Here is a 20,266-nt window from a genome sequence, read left to right as displayed (position 1 = left end):
TCTCAGGGCTTCACAACATAGAATCACAATATAAAAACATGAAATACATAATAAAAACTAAAAACAAGAACAACCCAATAATTCTACAACCCTCAACAGCATGCCTATACTGTATAGTTCAAAGGCCCACTGGGAGGCTTGTGGGGCATCATTCTCGACATTTAAAATGAGAAAACTACACTGGGGTTAATCTCAGCAAACACACATTCCCAAAGCCACTTTCGGAGAGATAACCTGAATGTGGAGGTGGGGATAAGGGGCTTGCAAGAGAGAAAAAAGGCGGTGGGAGGGACGGGTGTGCAACCCCTCCCAGGCCTGCTGATACTGCAAACGCTCTTTTTCCACCTTGTGCATGCACACTCACTCCGCTCCCTAAGCTCAGTTCCAGTTTCAGAGGTGGGGTGGGGGCATAATTAAAAACGGGAGAAGCACCCACTGGGAAGCTCAATGCCTGCTGCTTGAAGCGTAAAAGCTGTCCTTGGTTCATGCAAGGGGTAGATCAAGGTGGTCCAACATGCAGCCCTTGAAAACATTCAGTGCTTCTTAGTGTGGCTCGAGTAGCCGGCTTTGTCATTGCTGCTGTGAGGGGCACGCAGAAACAGCAAAGGCACTTCTTGTGTCGCCCTCAGCCTCTGCAAGGCCATACAGGCCAGCCACCCCCCTCCTCCCCTCTAACTTTGCCCAGGATATAAGCAACAACAACAAAATTATAGCAATAACAACGCATTAATGTGAGAGAGGTTATTTCCCCTGCAGTGGTATTAAGACAGCTGAATACCTCCATGTATATTTTTTAAGGCGGCAGCCCTGTGCAGTCTGCATTTACCTGGGAGTATGTCTCAATGAAATTAACAGCATTTACTTGTGAATAGGCACGCATTAGGCTTGCACTGCATTTTGACCTGAGCAGGGCTTTATCCCAGGTCAGCTTGCATGGAGTCGAAACCCTGTCCTACTGATCACAGCCTAGCAACCTGCCCTGATTCAATGCATACTTACTTGGGAGCTGGTCTCATTATGTTTAGGAGTGCTCACCCTTAAAATATATTATTTGTGTATATTAAATCGCATTGGCCATATTACAAATGCTTTAATTAACAATATGGAAATTTAATTCATTGTGCGGCCCCCAGGTTCTGTGTTGAAGTACTCCTGCGTTCCGCTTGGTCTAAGAGGTTGGACTGCCCTGGGTTAGGTCACTAGTGGACTTCTCCATCTCTAGAGAGCAGTAGCCATGCATTTCCCCTGTGGCCTACAAGTACCGTATTTTTTGCTCTATAAGACGCACCAGACCACAAGACGCACCTAGTTTTTGGAGGAGGAAAACAAGAAAAAAAATTTTTTGAATCTCAGAAGCCAGAACAGCAAGAGGGATCGCTGCACAGTGAAAATAGCAATCCTTCTTGCTGTTCTGGCTTCTGTGATAGCTGCGCAGCCTGCATTCGCTCCGTAAGATGCACACACATTTCCCCTTACTTTTTAGGAGGGAAAAAGTGAGTCTTATAGAGCAAAAAATACGGTACCTTGGTTCCTCAGCCAAAGACCTTCCAACCTCACTCCTTTCCCCATCAGCCAGTCATGTATGCCCTCCCAGCTCTTGCAGCAGCCCATCCCCCATTCCTCCTCAGCTCTTTTTACAGAAATCCTTTAATCCTGGTGGCCGGTAATCCTTCATGCAGTACGATTAGTGCCACAGCCAATCTGCTCTAGGCTGGGACAGGAAGCTCAGGCACCCAGACCCACCTGCCTGGGGGAAATATACACACACAGAAAAGCTAGGCAGTGAAAAGCTAGAAAGCATAGACATTGCAAACGTGGGATTTCTTTTTTCTGACCTGTCTGGACCTTTGCACAAGTCAAGTCTACCCAGGTCTCAAAGCTAGGGGGAAGACGGGGGGGGGGGGGAATAAAGGCAAATGTGCCCTGATCACACATAACAGCAGAGATTTTAGCAAATGCAGAAGTCATGTTTTGCAATGAGAATGCATTTCACATCAACTTCCATTTTATTTTCCAATTTGCTTCATTTACTAAAATCTGGATTCCTGGAGGAAAACATCATTGGCAGGCTGGGGTGATGGAAGAAAGGAGAAAGGAAAGGTTTCTGGGGTACAGTTCAATGTGTGTGGTGGGGAGAAGGGGAGAGCAGGGGCAGGGACACTCTAGGACCCCTGAAGAAGGAAAAGGCAGAACTGTAAAAATCCATATCTCTAGGAAGACTCTCCTCTCAGCCTCCCCACCCAATGAACATTGTGGGTATTCAGCCTTTGGAATTCACTTTTTCTCCACAAAAACAAGAACTGGAAACAAGTTCTTTAAAACAATGAAGACAGATTCCCGTCCTTTTGTTTTGATGTTGTTTTAGTGAAGAAGCTTCCTAGCCTTGCGTAAACGTTTGCGTCTTTCCCAATACCTCAGCAGTACAACTCAATGGGTGGATAGGAAGAACAGGAGCTTCCGAAAAGAGTGAGGAATACGCAAGGCTAGCAACACTGTCCTGAAATCACAGAAATAAGCCAAAACATGGGAGGAAATAGGAGACTCCTGGGAAGGGATGGGAAGCCTGAAGCCACCCCAAACGAGCCCGTTATTTGGAACCTGCGCATTTCCCTTTGTCTATGTCTGGCCAAGCATCTGCTTGTCGAACACAGCACAATGCCGTTTTGATCATTCAGGGTCTCTGCCATGATGCGAACCAAGAGAGAAGCTGCACCCTCAGCAACATTCCACCAGCACCCCTGCCCCCCCCCCCCCACAGCATGAGAGCAAAGGACAGACACATCTGTTTCACTTCTAGAGCAAGTTCCGCAGTGAATGCGCTGACCAAGCAAACTAACTTTGTTCCACAGCAGCTTGTATCCACAACACCATCACTTCACTGAGCAATCACTTTTCATACAGATCTGGGTATCCACAACGTTGCTAAAGAGAGAGAGAAATGATTGCTCCACCACAGCAGGCCTCTTGCGCAGACAGAGAGTGCAAATGCACCACATGATCAGCCTGGGTGTTGTTGTTTTTAATTATTATCTTAACACAAATCACTGGCAACCGCAAGTTTTGTATTTATTCATTTAAAAGCAAAAAATCAAGTTCCTATCCTTTCTGAGCATCAAATGCCTTTGGGAAGTGTGCTGGTAGCTCCAGCAAGACAAGAGGTGAATGAAAAGATGCCTCCAGTCATGTGACCAAAAGATCTGTGGGTACTTAACCCAGCTCCCTATCCACTCTCCTAAGAAACCTGTTTCCCTGTTAACACGATGCATGCCCCTCCTGCCAGCCAAAAGCATTTAAATTCTGCAACAGCCACCTGTCCCCCTCACACAGCCAATCAGAATACAAGAATGCAAGTGAACTAGATGAAAGAGGCAGTCAAACCATGTGATAACTTTTTACCTGTACACCGCAGACAGCACACAGCAGTGAGGTTCCTGAGGCCCAAGTACCCATGTCACCTGGTTTGGTGCTCCTGGTTCTACTTATACCATCTTTGTTTGGGCCAAGCAGAATTCAAGGATCGCCAGCTGCCATATCACAAGCGAGCGCCTCCTCCCCAAAATCCCACAGTGTGTGCTGGGCATCTCTCTCACAAGAGGACCAATTCACCTCTCTGTTCTCAGAGCAGATGCATTCTCAAAGCATTTTGCTTAATAAAAGCCAGAGAATAAACACGCTGATCTTCAGAGCTGCTTCCGATTAATCATAGGGCATCATGAAAACAATACCGCCCCTGCCCCCCACAGGTTAAAACCACAGGGGATTACTGGAAGTGCTCAGTGTTGGGATTCAGTGGGATAGCAGTGTCCAGTCGGGAGACTTGAGCACCACCTGCTGGCTCTAAAGCATCATTTCAAGCTCCCTCGATATTAACGAGCCTTTAAAAAGTAGGCTCTTTCAAAGGAAACCGGGCTCCAGAATGCAAAGGGAAGTGTGCAGATGTTATTTCCTTGTTGGCAAGGGCAACATACCTATGGCAACAAGGTTATAAGCACTGGGCAACCGCAAGCTGCCTGTCTTCCTACGCAGCTCCAAGGGAAATGCGTAGCGACAGTCTGAGAATTTGAGAAACTACTGATGGAGCCCTGAGCCATTTGTAAAGGCTGCACAGCCACCCCCCATTGCAGTCTTATTGCCCTACAGAGGTACTTCGACATTAAACTACTAGCACACACTGAATGGGACACTTGCATCCCTGAACCTGCATTTTTGGTGGGCAGCTGCTATGTGTCAGGGGACAGCTGCCCCAAAAGGATATAGGGTCCTGCAGCAAATGGATGAAACACGATACCATCTCCTGCCCTGTTTGTGTGTCTAAGGCCTGGAGATTTTATTACCAAGCCAGCAGGCAAGGAAATGCCCACTGAATGCAAACCACAAAAAGCAGGGTGCAAAAGGCTTGCATGCTTACATTCTGGCAAAGCAGGCAGCCTAGACTAGAGGGCAAAAGTCTGCACCGATGGAGCAAAATGGCCAAGCGCAGGAAACTAGGTGATAAAAGACAACAATGAGGTGGAGCTTTAAAGGTTTCGTGTGTGCGCGCGCGTGTGCTGTGCACAGCTGGATGAACCCTGCAGCTGCCTAGCCCTTCCCTGGGTTATGAAAAACCTCCATGGACAGGGGAGAGAAGGGCAGCAAGGGCAAAATAAGGTGAGTCGTGGGCAAGCCACACTGAAGGAAGGGCAAACAGGGAGGGAGGGATGAGTTGAGCTTGCGTGACACCCAAGAAGAGGAACAAAGAAGTGGAGCAACCACCCAACTAGGAGGAAAGATGTGCGACAGAGGATGTGGTGTTCACTGCATGAGTACACACACAGCTGCCTCTTTCTTTCTCTGTGTTGTCAAGTTGACATAAGTTAGGAGAGGGCAGAGGAATTTGTTAACTGTTTCAGAGCCTGCTGTCTGCATTGGGCCCATCAGAGTGGCCTCGTGTGCTCCAGCTCCCAGCACAGCTAGGCTATTTTCCATTCAGCGTGTCCTGAAAGCTCATGGATAGGATCAATGAGAATGTTCAGTGAGAGCCCTGTAGATTCAGAGATGTCCCACGAAAGCTTTCTGGGGGAAAATTCTTGTCATTACGCGAGTTGCATACATTTGCAAGGGTAGCCTCGCTTCCTTTTTGGCTGGAGCAACCTGGCAACTCCCATGCAAATATGGATAAATTTAGCTGCCCTGTAAACAAGCGGGCCAGCAGAGGAGAGCCAGCTGCTGATTTCAGAAGCGACTGTCCTACAAGTGCACTAAGATGAGACACAGCAGGCTTGTTTTGAGTTTCCAAAACGGCAGCATGCTCTGCACGGAACCCCTTCTCTCCACCCAGGCTACACACAAATCTACATTTTCTCAGATGTAAGCAATCGCCAAAGTGAACAGGGAAGAAAGACATTTCTTCTCCACAAACCTAGAAAGAGTACCAAGACCAACTCCTCTCCACTGCTCACCAACTGTCCTCTAGGTGTGAGTGATGCAATATACTGAGGTCTCAGAGAACGAATGTTCTGACCTGCACCAGGTTACAAACTAGCCCCCCATGCCCAAGAACACATTTCCCTCCACACTGTAAAGGAAAATACATTAGGATTGAATCAAATCGCAGTCTGGCTAGAAGCAGCCCCTCGCCGGCACATGGCAGCAAAAAATTAAAAAATGATGCGTGCATACAATAAGTATTCAACAGCCCTTGTTAACGTTATTGTAGAGAAGCCATAATCACAACCTGAGCCATAATCCCATTTTTACAGCAAGCACATGATAACCTGTGAAAACAAGGAGCTCAAATATACCCAGCTGTCAGTGGCAACCACAGCAGAGCTCAGCCTCAGAGCCTCCACCCTTCAGCTCAGCCTGGGGGTTGAGGGGAGGAAGGAGAAAGCATCAGTCCCTGGAACTGCTGCTGTCCCTAAGTCACCTCTGCTGATGAACAGGCAGGAGGACCCCTCCATGTGACTGGGCAGTGCTACCCAGGTTGGAGACGCACAGGGCTGAGAACCATGATGAGCAGAACTGGGCAGGCTGCCACTTGCCTGAAAGGGAGATTACCCCTGTAAATCTAATCCATCGCTCACAGTACAGGCTAGATGAGAAAGCAGCTGCATGCATACATCGTTTAAGCACCGCTCCACTTTCCCCAGACACCGTCTTTGGGATCATAGCAAGAAGTGAGCAGCACAGCTGGAATATTCATGTACTAGGCAAATCGGGGACAAGCCCGCTGGTGGCAGGGACATGTGTGCCTGCTGCTTGAGAGAACCGCCTGCCTCCCGGGCATCACCTACAGCTTCAGCCTGGGTCTCTGTGATTAATGGAGATGCTGCATCCATGTCGCCCTGCTCAAAAGCCACCCGAGGTTCAAAGCTAATTTGTTCGCCAAATCCACATACAGGACTCAGCAGCACAGGCACATCAAAGGGCATCTGGCCCCAGAGGTCCCAGCGTCAGCACACTGGATAAAGGAAGCCCAGGGTGCCATTTGCATGACAGGGTATGCCACGCAAGAGGAGGAATAAATCAAGCAAGCCTCTACTGCCCCAGCATGCCACAGCTGCTAAGACACAGATTTGAGCTCACAGCTCTGCTGGGGAAGCCTCTAAGTCAGCCAGTCACCCATAACTGGGTCATACATATTAATTCGTTCTCCTGGTGCAACAACACTGCAGAGAAGTTCCCAGTGTTAAAGGAATTGGAGTGGATTCGGGGGAGATCACACTGGGAGACTCCCTCCATTGCAGTGTCATACACAGAAAGCTGAATAAGCAAAGTACCAAAGACTCTTTGAAGTGGAGTGTCTCATAGCTTACTTGCGAGCCAAAGTGGCATTTCCAGCACAAGGAGTGACCTCCACAGTTCAGTTTTACATGGACCGGCCCTACCATTAGGCAGAGTGAGGTGGCTGCCTTAAGTGGCAAATGCTAGGGGCAGAAAGCAGCAAAAAGGACCTTGTGCCGCCTAAGTGATCCTGCCACCTTCAGGTGAGGTGGAGGACACTGCCCCATTGTCACTGTTGAAGTAATATTCAGCTTCTGATCCTGTTGGCCCTTCTGTGTGGAATGAGGGGGCCACCACTCTGTCGTTCTTACCTCATGAAGCAAAACGACATGGGACAGCCCTGCTCAATCAGTCAAACAATTTTGACAACACATATCCTACATCAGTATATTGAATGTACATTTCTTTCCTTTTTCCAAGGGCAGAAACATCACCTCAATTTGGAACAAGAAAGGCTAGCACCTCGGCAGCCTGCGCACCAGACGAAGTGATTTGGGCTACAAATGACAGCAAATCTTGTCTGCTTATTTTGAGGGCAGCTTCTCTGAAGACAGGTGCTTAGGAAGTTTTAGCTGTGTTATTGCCTGGCTTGTTGCAGCATTTCTAAATTTGTTCCAGTTCCTTCTAAATGTGGGTTCTTTCAGGAAACCAGCCTGCCCCACCTCTTACGCAAGACAGGCCTGTGTGTGAACCTCAAATCCTCCAAGCCCAAGTCTGCTGTCCCCAGTTCGGGATATATCAATTCCAGTCAGTGGCCACTGGGGTTATGAAGGGCACCACCATCGCTCACCCCCGCCCCAACAATGACATTTTGCGAGCAGTGCACTCACTCCCACCACTTCTGCAGAATACTTATACCTAGCACTGTAATTTAAGGTTTGGGTAAGATCAGGGCCTGTCCGAGGGCCTCCCACAAGTCACATGAGGCGACATGCCTGGCAGGGCCAGTCATCCAGTCCTTCGCCACTAGGCCATCTCCGGGGCTCCTGCCAGTGGCGTAGCGTGGGTTGTCAGCACCCGGGGCAAGGCAAGTAATTTGCGCCCCCTAACCCGTGGATTTGCGCCCCCTAACCCGTGGATTTGCGCCCCCTAACCCGTGGATTTGCCCTAACCCCAGATGTTGCGCCCGGTGCGGCCGGCCCCCCCTGCACCCCCCACGCTACGCCACTGGCTCCTGCCACCTTTTTAGAAGGTGATCTGCACTGGCCAGAAATGACACTTGGAAATGACAGTTGGACACACAGATCAGAGACATCAGTCCAGGCCCCAAAAAGCAACCCCACCCCGTGTGTGTGTGTGAGAGAGAGAGAGAGAGCAACTGAGAGAAGAGGCACAAATGTGACAGCTGAACTCTGCCTCAGAAAGAGCCACGTTCTCCCTCTTCCCTGGGAAGGAGAGCGAAGGAGCCAGGCAGAAAGGGGAAGCATCTGCTGCTCATGCAGCTGTTGCTACCCTGAAGTCACCCCCACAACCCTCCTTCCCTTCTCCGAGAGGCAGTTTACGCTTTCCTGCCCAGCCTAGAGGATAAATGCCGGCACGAAGTTCCCCCCACCAACACACACGGCCCAGCTGTCTCTCGTTAACCCTCACCGCAGTGCTCAGCGCAAGGGGAGCCACCCCTGACCCTTCCCTGTAAATACTTCTTTTTGGAGTCCGGCCACATTTACCTCCCCCCCCCCAAAGGCGGCCTCACGCCTGTTCCCCCCAAACCCCCCGCCACCGACTCCAAGCTCATTTCTCCGCGCACCCCATTGTAATGAACAGCTGTCCTCGCCCTGCGACCACGGGCTGGAGCAGCTGGCCAGAAGCTTCCCTTCTTCTCCCCCACGGGAAGGGCAGCTGCCCTCCTCCATAGGGGGGGATTAAGGAAAAAGGTAGCCCTACCCACCCACCGAGATACCCAAGAGAGCACCCTGTGTGACCCCACCCTCAACCAATGGCACCTCACCCCGCACCGCACCACGGCATTGCACAATCTCGACTTCCTATGCTCAGGAGCCGATCTCTCCTCGGGATTTACTAGCGGACCCTCAGAATCCACTCAGGCAGGACCCCCCTCAGGACAACCGGCCACACAGCTCCCAAATCCCGTTCATCCTCCCTTGCTAAGAGGAGGAAGGATGCAAAGAGAGACTCCTTCCCAAATCCGAATGTGTTTGTGTCGGGATGGTGGTGGTGGGGCAGCAATTGCACACTCCCGGCTTTAAGCCAAGGACAGTTCGCTGAACATGCAAGGGCCACTCCCCCCTGCTAACTAGTCGCAAGATTAAGGCTCCTTCCCTGAGCGCCCCCCCCCCACCTTGGCCCAGCCAAAGATGTTCCTTCCCGTCTCCTTGGATGCATCTAATTCATTCGCCAGCTCACCGTATCCGCTCTCCTCGTCCTCCTCCATGTTACCAGCCAGGCTCTTGCACGGCTGCTTTGCCCGGCTGCCAATGCTATGCTGCTGCTGCTGCTGCCGCCGCTACTCAGCAAGTTCCTTCCCACCGCCGAGCACACGTGATGGGAACAGGGGAGGGAGGGGGGAGGACGACGAAGAGGAGGAGGAGGAGGAGGGCGGCGGCGGCGGCACCTCCCCCTGAAACCCGACGCGAAAGAGGCGAGGCTTCGCGTCCCACGTAACGGGCAACGCGGTCCGGAGCTTAAGCAAAGGCCTGGGTTTGCTGCTCGCGCTGTACCGTCGGATCCGGAGCACGCTGCTTCTGCGGCTTGCAAACCTGTCGCTGCAACTGCACACCTGCACGCGCCCACGCACGCATAGCAAACTGTGTTCTACTCATGAACACCTACATTAATTGCAACCGGGGAGGAGGAGCGAGCGCCTTTTGCTGCCCGCGCCACGCGGTGCCCACACAGCGTGGCTGATAAAGGCTGGAGAGATAGCAAGCTGCCTCCCTGGGCTGCTTTGGGAGGAAGGGCGGGTTATTAATTAATTTAAATTTAAATAGAGCCGGTTTTCTCAGGAGTCAGAGAGCGGGATGTGCCTGGGCGCCGTGGGGTCTCCTGTGAAGCAAAATGATCCCTTGCGTTCCTTGTCTTGCCCAGAGAAAAGAGTCGACGAGGCGGGTGTCACTTAGGGGGTTTGCAGTTGACAAGAGGACGGGATGTAATTTAACAGCAGCAGAGTTTTATATTTCTTATAAAAATAAAAGCGTCCCACCCGTCTGTGAGAAGTGGGAATTCCACTCCAGGGTGCTGCGGCCCAACAGGCAGGATCAGGGCCAGCCAAGGTCATTTTGGCACCTGAAGTGAACTACAACATGGCTCCCCTTTTCCCACCAGGGAAGGAATGAAGATCTACATCAGGAACAAGGAGTGAGGATAAAGATCGGATCCTGCCACCTGGGTTGCCTCACCTTGCCCTGTGAAAACAAAATAAAAAAATTCCTTCCAGTAGCACCTTAAAGACCAACTGAGTTAGTTCTAGGTATGAGCTTTCGTGTGCATGCACACTTCTTCAGATACACAATGTGTATCTGAAGAAGTGTGCATGCACACGAAAGCTCATACCTAGAACTAACTCAGTTGGTCTTTAAGGTGCTACTGGAAGGAATTTTTTTATTTTGTTTTGACCATGGCAGACCAACACGGCTACCTATCTGTAACTTGCCCTGTGAGTGGGTCTGCCCTGGGCAGGATTGACCTACCTTTGATTCTCTTTAAGCACTGCACATTTTTTTATAGAGGAAGAGATGTTAGTAGGCCATACAAGATCAGGGTGGGGAGAGGAGTTGGGATCACAGTGGCCCAACTGCAACTTGATTTTGCACCCCCAAAACGCATCCGCCCCCAATCTGCAGGGCTACTCACAGGAGAGGTTAAAGAGGGGGATTAAGGGTGCTTAGGAATAGCATTTTTGTTGTTTAATAAAGTGGGAAAGGCTGTTACCAATGAAGTAGATCAAAGTCAGGACTCCATGTGCATCAGATACTGTGATCAACCCAACCCCTCTTCAGGTGTGTTTGAGAATTCCTGGGGTATGAACAGGTGTCTCCTTAGGGAAGCAACTAAAAAAGGAACTAGCTCCAGCAATTAACTATAATTATTATTATATAAGCAAGAAGCAGCAATCATTGTAACATACTCCCATTTTCACTGCGCCACCTACAGAGTCCTGTAGTAGATTTAGAACTCTCTCAGAGCTGCTTAACTGTACAGTATTGTGGCTAGTTATTCTGGATTAAAACAAAAACAAAGAAACTTGGGTACTGGGTAAAAAGCCATATATGCATTTCCATACATATTAGGCGCGTCTGCCTGGAAACAGGAATAGCACTATATGAGTGGTTTCTTGAGCAGCAGCTTCTGCTTTAGCACCTACCATTTAATCAGTGTGACAGGCTGGATAGTTCAGTGCTTATAATGCAAGAAGACTCCTTGTGGGTAATATTTACAATGATTTCTCAAAAGTGTGAGGAAGCTCCTGCAGGCGATGTACAAGTTGTTGCCAGGACTAGTCAAACAGGCTCTTTCCTAACCCTTTCCTAGATCACCAAGCAAAATAACATTCTAAATCAGTATAGCACGGGAACCTCTAGATACACCATCATAGAAACATTGAGGGTTTATGACAGAATTGATTAATGCAACCCTCTTGTAAATTACAAGCTTTCAAAGACAGACCAAAGTTGTTGAGCTTTTAGGATTGAAGTTGTTGAGCTTTTACTCCACGACATATACTGCCACAGGGGCTGGATTAAATCAACCAGTGGGCTGGATTAACCCCCCAAAACGGACTTTGGACATGCCTAGCCTAGGCTTACTGCTCAAGCCAATAATGCATTTCTGGTGCTCTGCTCTGAACAGCGTTTTAATTGATTTGGCATGTTTTGAGTTTGCACTACAGTGGAACCTCTACTCACGTACTGAATCCGTTCTGGAGGTCTGCTTGTGAGTCGATCCGGGTCGCTGGTAGAAGAGCAGTTCTGTCCGTGCGCATTCGGCAGCAGTGCTGTTCTGTGTGTGCGCGAATTGTGGCAAACCTGGTATTTACTTCCGAGTTTGCCATGGTCACAAATCAAATTGTTTGCAAGTAGGGGTGGTGGTACTACAGGTTCTACTGTACTGGTCTACTACTAGAACTACAAGAGAAGTGCCCCCATTACCAAAGTAGGAACTGGCCCTTCTTTAAGAGTGATTCAACAATAAATTGCATTTAGGCACTCTTGGCAGGTTGAGCAACATTGGCCAAGAACATCAGAGCATATAGTTCTGCTCTCCTGAAGGCCATTACTGCACCATCAATAGCCACAGACAAACCTGTAGGGGTCCCTGTGATTTCCCCTTCCCCTATCAGTTAGTGGCCCCCTTTGCCTGCCTCCAAACCCTTCTAAATCTCACTTAAAAATAATAATTTAATAAAACTAGAAATAAAGAAAAAAGCATTGACTAGCCACAGTATCTATCATCTTTTGGAGAATGGCTGTAGCTGAGTGGTGGAGCACTACCTTTGCATGCAGAAGCACTCAAGTTCAATCCCCAGCATCTCTAGGTAGGGTCAAAAACCCCAGAGAGTCACTGCCTGTCAGTGTAAACAATACGAGGCAAGGTGGACCATTAGCCTGATATGAGTAGAATAGCAGCTTCCTACACTCGCTCCCTATAAGGGATCATGGCAACGCTACAACTTCTCAGCATGATGTGTGTGCTTAATGGCAAACCACAGGAAGAATATTCGCTCCACTGAATGTGGCATATATAAAATCTACAGCTGTAAAGCTGTTCAGGTGGAATTGGGGTTAACCTGGAAGTTACATGGCCTTTCAACCATTGCAGCAAACCTCTCCTCAAGGGTTTGAGAATCTTTGCAATATGCATTGACCCCATGCATGTTGCAAAGCTAAGCAGGATCCAGTATGGTTTCAAACTGGATGGGGGACAACGTGTTGAGATTCTTGCATTGCTGGAGGGTTCTGACCCTCGGGGTATCTTCAGACTCTACAATTCTATGATTCTATAATGCGGAGGCTGGGTAGTGGGGATCAGTCTCTAAGGGGCACGAGATTCCCCCCCCCCAAAAAAAATCCACTTGTTTCTATTGGTTAGGTCAAATGCCCTTATTTCAGAGGCTGGGCTCAAGTCTTCCCCCTAGCTTTTGCCCTCAGTTCTGCAATAGGCCAAAGCAAAGGCATGCACATAAGGGTGTTACGATGTTAGGATGTCTTGAAAAGTACCCAACATAACCACCCCGGTGCTGCAACTACACAGATAGAGGAGTGTCCACAGAAAGTGAGAGTAGGAAGGCCTGAGACAAGGGGGATAAACCAAGTGGAACAAAGGAGTTCTCAGCTAGGGCTTCAGACTAATGGCAAGCTTAAGAGGTGAGCGGTCATGGAAGAATTACTGCTGCAATCAATCACAAGAGAAACCGATCGACAAGACTGAACACACACACACACACACACATACACAAAACATTCCTTTATTGCACCATGAACCATTGCTACAACTAGGGCTACTGCAGCAAGCCCCAGCATGAGGTGCATAATACCCGCTTGGGGTATCTACATGTTGGCAGGAGATTGTTAAACGGGCACTGCCAGAGGGGAAGAGACTGCTCCCCGCTGAGAGAGTGAACAGGGTCAGTGCCCCCCCTCCCCAAGATAAAGAAAAAAAAGAATCGTAATAATCATAATAAATCATCAGCTCAAATTAAATGCAATGGCCAAAACCGTTTTGGTAACTGCTTTGATACGGTGAAGAAAATAAAGCTAGTTTTCAACCTTTGCACCCAATCTATGAAGAGAGGGAATGGGTGCCAAAGTTGAATGAGCAATGCTGGGAATGCCAGGAATGGGTGGGATGCACATGGATTGCCCCTCCAACCAATCATGCATTTGTGGGGAAGTTACAGGTAAAGGCTGCCTACCTGGGAGTAAGCCACCAAGGTTAACAGCTAGACAGCAGCAGATGCAAGGGAATAAAGGAAACCCTAGGCCAGCCCTGCAGGAACAGGAGCCCTTGCACCACTTGGCTTGACAACTACCCACTGAAAAAGGTTTGGCACAGGGGCACTTGGGTCTCTCTCATTTTGGCAGGCAGCAGCCCGCTCTGCCTTGGTGCCAAAGCAAGTGATGTTTTGGGCAACCTCTCTCCAGCACAAACTCCCAAGTTGGAAATATGCTGCAAGAGAATCAGGTCCTCTTGGAGCCATTAACTTCTGCCACACAAGCTGTGCAACGATGCCTGCCGGAAGTTAATTAGGACAACGCTTAAGAGGAGGCATGGAGAAAAGACCCAAAGCAAGGAAACTTCAAGACTGCAAGTGGGGATGTGAATGTCTGAACACGCCTTGGTGGAAAAGAACTCCTAGTTGATGTGTGCATGGAATTTTTTTAATTATTATTGTTGTGTGGAGCATTCAAACATTTCTTCCCCTGCCTGCAGCTTGAAGCAACACACTCCAGCAACAGGCAAGTCTCAAATGAACCGTGACTTAACTATGGCTGGAGAATGCTACCGAGAAGTTGTCATTGCAAAGCAGCACCTTTCGAGGGCCCTGGCAGTGAATGCATTTGAACACAACTGTACAGGGCAGGACGGCCTGACCACCCGCTTTCCTGGCTGCACAAAACTCAAGTCCCAAGTGTTTTGTACAGCAGGAACGGCATGTGGGAAATGGTCTTGAAAAATATTTCCAGAGTGGAGCATTTCATACTTCTCTGAAATGGGATAAACCAGAGAAGGGGCTGCAGATGGGTGGAGAAATGCCAAGTCAGTTGCATCCTCCCTTATGACTCAGCCAGGGAGTGGGGAAAGGGGCAAATGTACCACAACAACATCCAGCTCTTGAGGAGTTGGGACACAGCTCTCGGCTTTCTCAATCTTCTCTTGGCAGGAAAGGGAACAGAGGGCATCACAGCTCATCATGCTGACACATGGTGGCGGGCGGAGGCAACAGAGGGATTTCATTTCCAAAGGGCTAGTTGCTCCTAGCTCCACTGCTGAGCCATGCCTGATGCCCACGGGTACTCGGGGACAGGACCTTCCCCGGGCAAAGGCTCCTCGTGACACTCTTGCAAGTAAGCGGTGATGGGTGCCTGCATTTCCTCAGGCACTGCACAGAAGATCCATCAGAGCCTTCAAGGCAAGAGGAGGACATTCCCCATGAGTCCCGTTGAGTTGGCAACTTGCGACTGTTGACAGTATTGTGTTGGTCACCGGGAGCTCCAAAGAACCGGAGTTCGCCATAGCATTGCTGCAGCCAAGAACTCATCTGCGGGGTGGAGATGGAGAACGAATTAGTGCCATAGGAAAAGTGTTACGGGATTGCACCCTCTTGACCACTGGGTGGTGTGAGGAGCAGAAGGAAAAGAACGAAGTTGAAAAAAGCAAGCTAAAAAAATAATAAGGGGGCAACAGAGATTCTGCAACCACAGGTTTAAATGAGGGAAAGGAAAAAGAATGGCAACACTGCTTTGTAGAACTCCTACATCTGCATATTGTAGAAGATCCTACAAGACTTCCCTCGTCATCACTCAAATCCCTTGGCAGAAGTTGGGAGTTGTAAAAGACAAGAATCCAACTTCCATATTTAGGATAATGTAATCAGTCTAAACAAGGACTACATGAGCTTAATATTTGCTGTAGGTAATCAAACGGTCACATTTTAAAAGCAAACAGAACCTGGTGTCTGCAGCTGATGAAGGACCCTTTATCGCACAAACAAAATCAGTGCATTGTTTAACCGTTGCTTTTGCAAAATCAAATACTCCTTCCCACCCCTCGCACACAGGCACCACAGTCCTAATTATGAGCCGTTTCCACCGCCAAATAATTTTCCATTTGCCCACTCCATAAACTGCAATTCCCCAAATCCCTCTGGTAGGCTGCACTCAAGTTCCTCACCATCTCAAAGCCAATAGCTCAGGCTAGCAACTTTAGCGGGATGTGTCACGGCCCAGAAATTACGTCGGCTTTGCAGTTTCTGGAACGCGTTGCCATTTCTTCTCCGCTCACGCTTGAGTTTCTTGATTTTCTTCACCTACGGCAAGAAGAAAGAACGCGTGGTTGTTCCAGCTTCTAGCATCCAAGCTGCCATCCACATCAAGTGAAGCGTAGAAAGGACATTCCCTCCCCACTCTACTCACCAGAAAGCAGCTGCTGGGATGGACAAAAGCTAATTAAATAATAACAACCCAGAGGCGATCAGAAAGTGATCAATGGGACTGAGATCCAAAAGATGTCTTCCTGACTATCACTAGGATCACCCACTAAGCCTAAAATTTGGCTCATGCTCATAGGTCATATAACAGCTCTATTATAAATGCAAGCAGATATATTTTGATTGTTCTAGCAACAAGTGAGCGGGCAGGCATGCTGAAGAAATATATGCTTTTCAAGATGGGAAGCCTGTTTTAAAAGCAATCCAAACTAGCAACTGAACACACTAGGCTAGGCTTGCAACAGGCTAGGCTTCTTACCTTTCCACTGTCAAACTCTTCATCCCAATCGTCAATGACTGTCTGGCTCTGAGACCATACAGCATCCTGCATGGCAGCTTGGCTGACGGCCGACACCTCGCCATCCCATGTCAACACTGTGGAGGAAACACATTGTCAAAGAAGAGCTGGGGGTCGTGGCACGCATGGTCGGCCCAAGACATTTCAGCACCTGAGGCAAACCACAAAATGGTGCCGCCCTCCCCACCAGGGAACAATGGATGAGTGAAGATCTACATCAGGAACAGGGTGGGGAATAAAGATCTACATCAGGATCTGCTGCCCCTGTGGTTTTTCGTTTTCATTTTATAATAAGAACAATCCAAATACCAAAAACACATTTATCTGCTGCCTCTGTGGGTCCTGCCGTCCAAGGCAGTTGCCTCAGCTTGCCTCACAGGTGGGCCGGCCCTGGTGGCATTCCTTCCTCACTATCCCAGCCCTCCGCCCTTTCCTCATTTCTCCACTGAAGAAGCCAGCAAGGTGCTATCACCAGAAGCGCATAGAGAAACAGGGACACTGTCTTATCTACATGCTCTTCTATCATAAAACACGGGGTGCCTTTTGAGAATGCCAAAGATCTCCATTATTTGTTTTCCTACTGTGGCTTAAGAGGAGAAAACCCCTTCCAAAACACAGAAGCAGGAGGGCCTCATCTGTTTACAGGAATACCCCTTTCCTTAAAGCAGTACTGTACCTTGCTTTCCATAAGCTTTATCTGAAGAATCCTTCAGCAGCTCCTGGACCACATCAAATTGTTCGTGCTTCTGATGTATCACTTCCTTCTTTGGACTTGGGATGTTCCAGGAGCACTTTTCCCCATGTCTAAGCTGGCTGCCAGTCCAGGTCAAGGCCACTGTGGAAAGAAGGAAGGGTGCATGGTAAGAAGTATTGGCACAATCATGTCATGCAGCAAATCTGACCTGCCACTCTGCAGCAGTGCCAGGGAAACCAAGGGAACAGAACTGAAAAGAAACACAACCCCAGGAACAGGTGTATGATTTGCATTCCCAGTGGTCCACAGGCCAAGGTAAAAATTCTCACCTGCAGGGGGAAAACACCTGCAAGACACCAACAGACTATTGGAACATTCCCACCAACCACAATACTGCACAAGTTCCTAGGGTTTGCACCCAGAATTAATCACAACGGCTTGTTTAACTGAGCTTAGGCTGTTAGGCGCCAACATGTCAGAGCTGTGGGGGTTACATCTGAGCTCATCTGCATGCCTAGGAAGAGACGCCCGGTGTGCACAAACCAAACAGGCAGAGGCTATGAAGCCTTGGGACAAAAGCAGAGGGAACCTTCGGAGAAAACCCACAGCCACATTCTACGTAGTTGCTGGGTAGTTAGTGTCAGGGAAGAGTTAAGTGTTAGAAGTTTCCAGTTTCCCAGAGGGAGAAAGTTTTCCCTGAGGGAGGGAGGAGAGCAGTGAATCTAATATAGCTCAGATTCGGAGGAGAGGAGATACAAGCCAGCTATAGCGGGGAGGTTAGAAAAAAGAGCGGGAAAGCGAAAGGAACGACGCATTTGCCAGTTTGAGAGTTGCTGGTCACGGAGAAGCAGAGCTCAGAAGGTATCTGAAATAAATGACTCTGAGGAATAATAGTTAAAGATAAGAACAGTTTACAAGATTGTTAATACACAATAAAAAGTTATAAAAGAACAAGAAGTGTTTGTGTGGTGATCTGAAGAGGACAATGACCGGCCCTGACAGTTAGGCACCTATATTGCTTTTGTTTGGACATAAGGAAACCGTGTGTGTGTGTGTGTGTGTGTGTGTGTGTAAATATAAATATATAAATAGGTAACAGTTCTTCCGCCTCCCAAAAAGAGCTCTGGGTTCGGAGCAAGTGTCACTACTGCTCTTCACAGATACAGTGGAGCTGATGGCAGCTCAGCCTAGTTTAGAACTGCAGCAAGTCCAAGCTCCCCTATGCCCATTCTAGGAGCTGATCTGAACTGGGGGGTACACTGTCCCCCACTCTAAATCTCCTTTCTCCGCACACACACCCTGCTAAGATATAGATATGTCTCAAACCTGGGGGGCTGATTCTAGCAGAGGAAAGGCCATTTTCTCTCTGTTCTTCTTGGGGGCTGCTGGCCTCTGGCACAGGGCCCCCCTGCTTCTCCCTCCTCTTGTGCTTTCGGTGCTCGCTCTCTCCAGCAGGGCTGCCGCTGTCTGAAGCTGGGCAAGGAAGCTGCTGCTGCTTCTTTTTCTTCTTCTTCTTCAGGCTACAGGACTCCTCCACCGGCTCATGGGCTATTAGGCAGGCTTCTGCCTCGCGCTGTGGAGGGCAGCTGCAAAGTGGATTAAAAAACAACAGCCAACCCATTTGGTTTTATTCATTTATTTTTAAAAAGTTAGAACTGTTCCTCCCACCCACCCAGGAAAAAGTACAATCAGCAGCCATTGCTTTAAAATAGCCTGCTTTAAAACTGTATCTGAATGCGATGAGAAAGTACGAAGAATACCACCCCAAGGACCCTTTCCCCATATGAACCCAAATGGACTCCGAGATCATCATCTGACGCCCTTCTTTGTGTGCCCCCTCCATTCAGGGTACAGAGGGTGGCAACATCTCTGTGGTGGCTCCGTTTGTTGAATAGTCACCCCAGGAAGGTTCGCCTGGTGCCTTCATTATATATATATTTAGGCACCAGGTGAAAACATTCCTCTTCAACCAGGCCTTTGGCTGATTAATACTCTACCGCCTTTTAAATGTGTCTGTGGGAAAGGGTGGGGTATTGTTTTGATGTTTTGTTTTACTTATTTACTTGTTTTTATCCTGTTTTTTATTCTGTGAATCACCCAGAGATCTTATGATGAAGGGCATCATAAATAGGTAAAAATAAAAACCAGTCTCTTAAAATGGCCTCCATCAAAACTGAACTTTCTGCATAAAAGAATGAAATAGGACACAAAAGGGCTCGTCGTGTATTTATATACAAATTCCAAAGATGAAGACCGCTATACATGTGAGCGAAGTCTCACAACAAAATGCTGAACTGGGGCGGGTGGTTGTTCCAGTTCAGGATTCCAACCAGCTAAACATGCCCCTCTTCCCAGATATTTAGTCCATCCCCCTCCCCGCAAAGAACCAGTCAGCATTATTTGGTACTGAGCATGCTCGGTCCTTACTGGGCTATTCCGGGGCTCTCCCCCCTACTGTTTTTCCTTCTGTAAACCTTGAAGTCACCCCACGCCTAATATATCTGTGCCAATATGGTGCTGTTTGGGGCCACATAAGGACTAGCACTCAGAAAAATTAAGCATATTTATATGATTTCCTTTCCTTTCCAATTTTCCATGTCTTATCCAGCAACCAGCAGCCCATGTTTCTGAGAGGGTCCATATTTAGCCTTCAGTAGGGTTGCATTATTTCAAAAAGTTGAGCTTTTCGAGGGAAACCGCCCCCCAAAATAGTGATTCTAAGCTTTTGGAGCTGTTTCTGCTGCTTTTTCCATCATGTTGCCTGACACCTGGGTTTTCCCAGACATTTTGGCAATTCGGCAAAATTCCCCTGACACCATTTTTACACCTGAAAGCGAGGACATATCAGGAATTTTCCTGATGTATGGCAAGCCTAGCCTTCAGCTACATGATCTTGCTTAAAAGGATCAGGCGTACAGAGAGATGCCAGTCAGAAACTGTCAGTTTCATCTCTAGGCAGATGTATATTCTGCAAAATGCATCTGAGCAAAACGCCCCGCAGTCTGTACCAGTAGCAGCGGCAGAATCCCAAAACCTATTTTTAGTTATACACAGATAAGAAGCACCAGGCTTCTGGAAATCTGGGAGGCATACTTCCCCCTCCCTCGGAGTTTTCATTTTACAAGGGTGAGGAAGAGGAACTTTTGGGGGAACTATATACTGTGCTTGCTTTCTTCTTATCAAAATTATCGAGCTGTACCTTTTGGCCTGTTTAATACATCTACAGCTCTACTCAGAAGACCGCTGTGGGTTAAACCACAGAGCCTAGGACTTGCCAATCAGAAGGTTGCCGGTTCGAATTCCCGCAACGGGGTGAGCTCCCGTTGCTTGATCCCTGCTCCTGCCAACC

At 48.5% G+C, this 20,266-nt stretch overlaps 2 protein-coding genes across 7 annotated transcripts in view; both read right to left on the bottom strand.

Annotated features, from left to right (window-relative positions):
• Positions 1 to 9,275, bottom strand: part of CYTH1 (cytohesin 1) — a 59,483-nt gene extending 50,208 nt beyond the window's left edge. Inside the window, exon 1 of the mRNA XM_081849847.1 lies at positions 9,127 to 9,275. Within this exon, the coding sequence (XP_081705973.1) occupies positions 9,127 to 9,154 (28 nt within the window). The 5' untranslated portion in view covers positions 9,155 to 9,275. The remainder of the gene's footprint in view (positions 1 to 9,126) is intronic.
• A 3,892-nt stretch (positions 9,276 to 13,167) lies between these two features.
• USP36 (ubiquitin specific peptidase 36) overlaps positions 13,168 to 20,266 on the bottom strand; it is a 32,994-nt gene continuing 25,895 nt past the window's right edge. For 5 of the 6 annotated variants that reach the window (XM_081849559.1, XM_081849556.1, XM_081849554.1 and 2 more), the window contains exons 16-20: positions 18,244 to 18,503; positions 16,900 to 17,058; positions 16,185 to 16,300; positions 15,610 to 15,745; positions 13,168 to 14,977 (exon numbers count right to left, since the gene is read on the bottom strand). In XM_081849559.1, the coding sequence (XP_081705685.1) occupies positions 15,614 to 15,745; positions 16,185 to 16,300; positions 16,900 to 17,058; positions 18,244 to 18,503 (667 nt within the window). In that variant the 3' untranslated portion in view covers positions 13,168 to 14,977; positions 15,610 to 15,613. The remainder of the gene's footprint in view (positions 14,978 to 15,609; positions 15,746 to 16,184; positions 16,301 to 16,899; positions 17,059 to 18,243; positions 18,504 to 20,266) is intronic. The other variant, XM_081849558.1, reaches the window with a different exon arrangement.

Source organism: Podarcis erhardii, assembly GCF_964252035.2.
Source record: "Podarcis erhardii genome assembly, chromosome: 2".
Classification (NCBI taxonomy): Eukaryota; Metazoa; Chordata; class Lepidosauria; order Squamata; family Lacertidae; genus Podarcis; species Podarcis erhardii.
The sequence above is the reverse complement of the archived record's forward strand: the minus strand, read 5'-3'. Positions and strand labels throughout refer to the sequence as shown.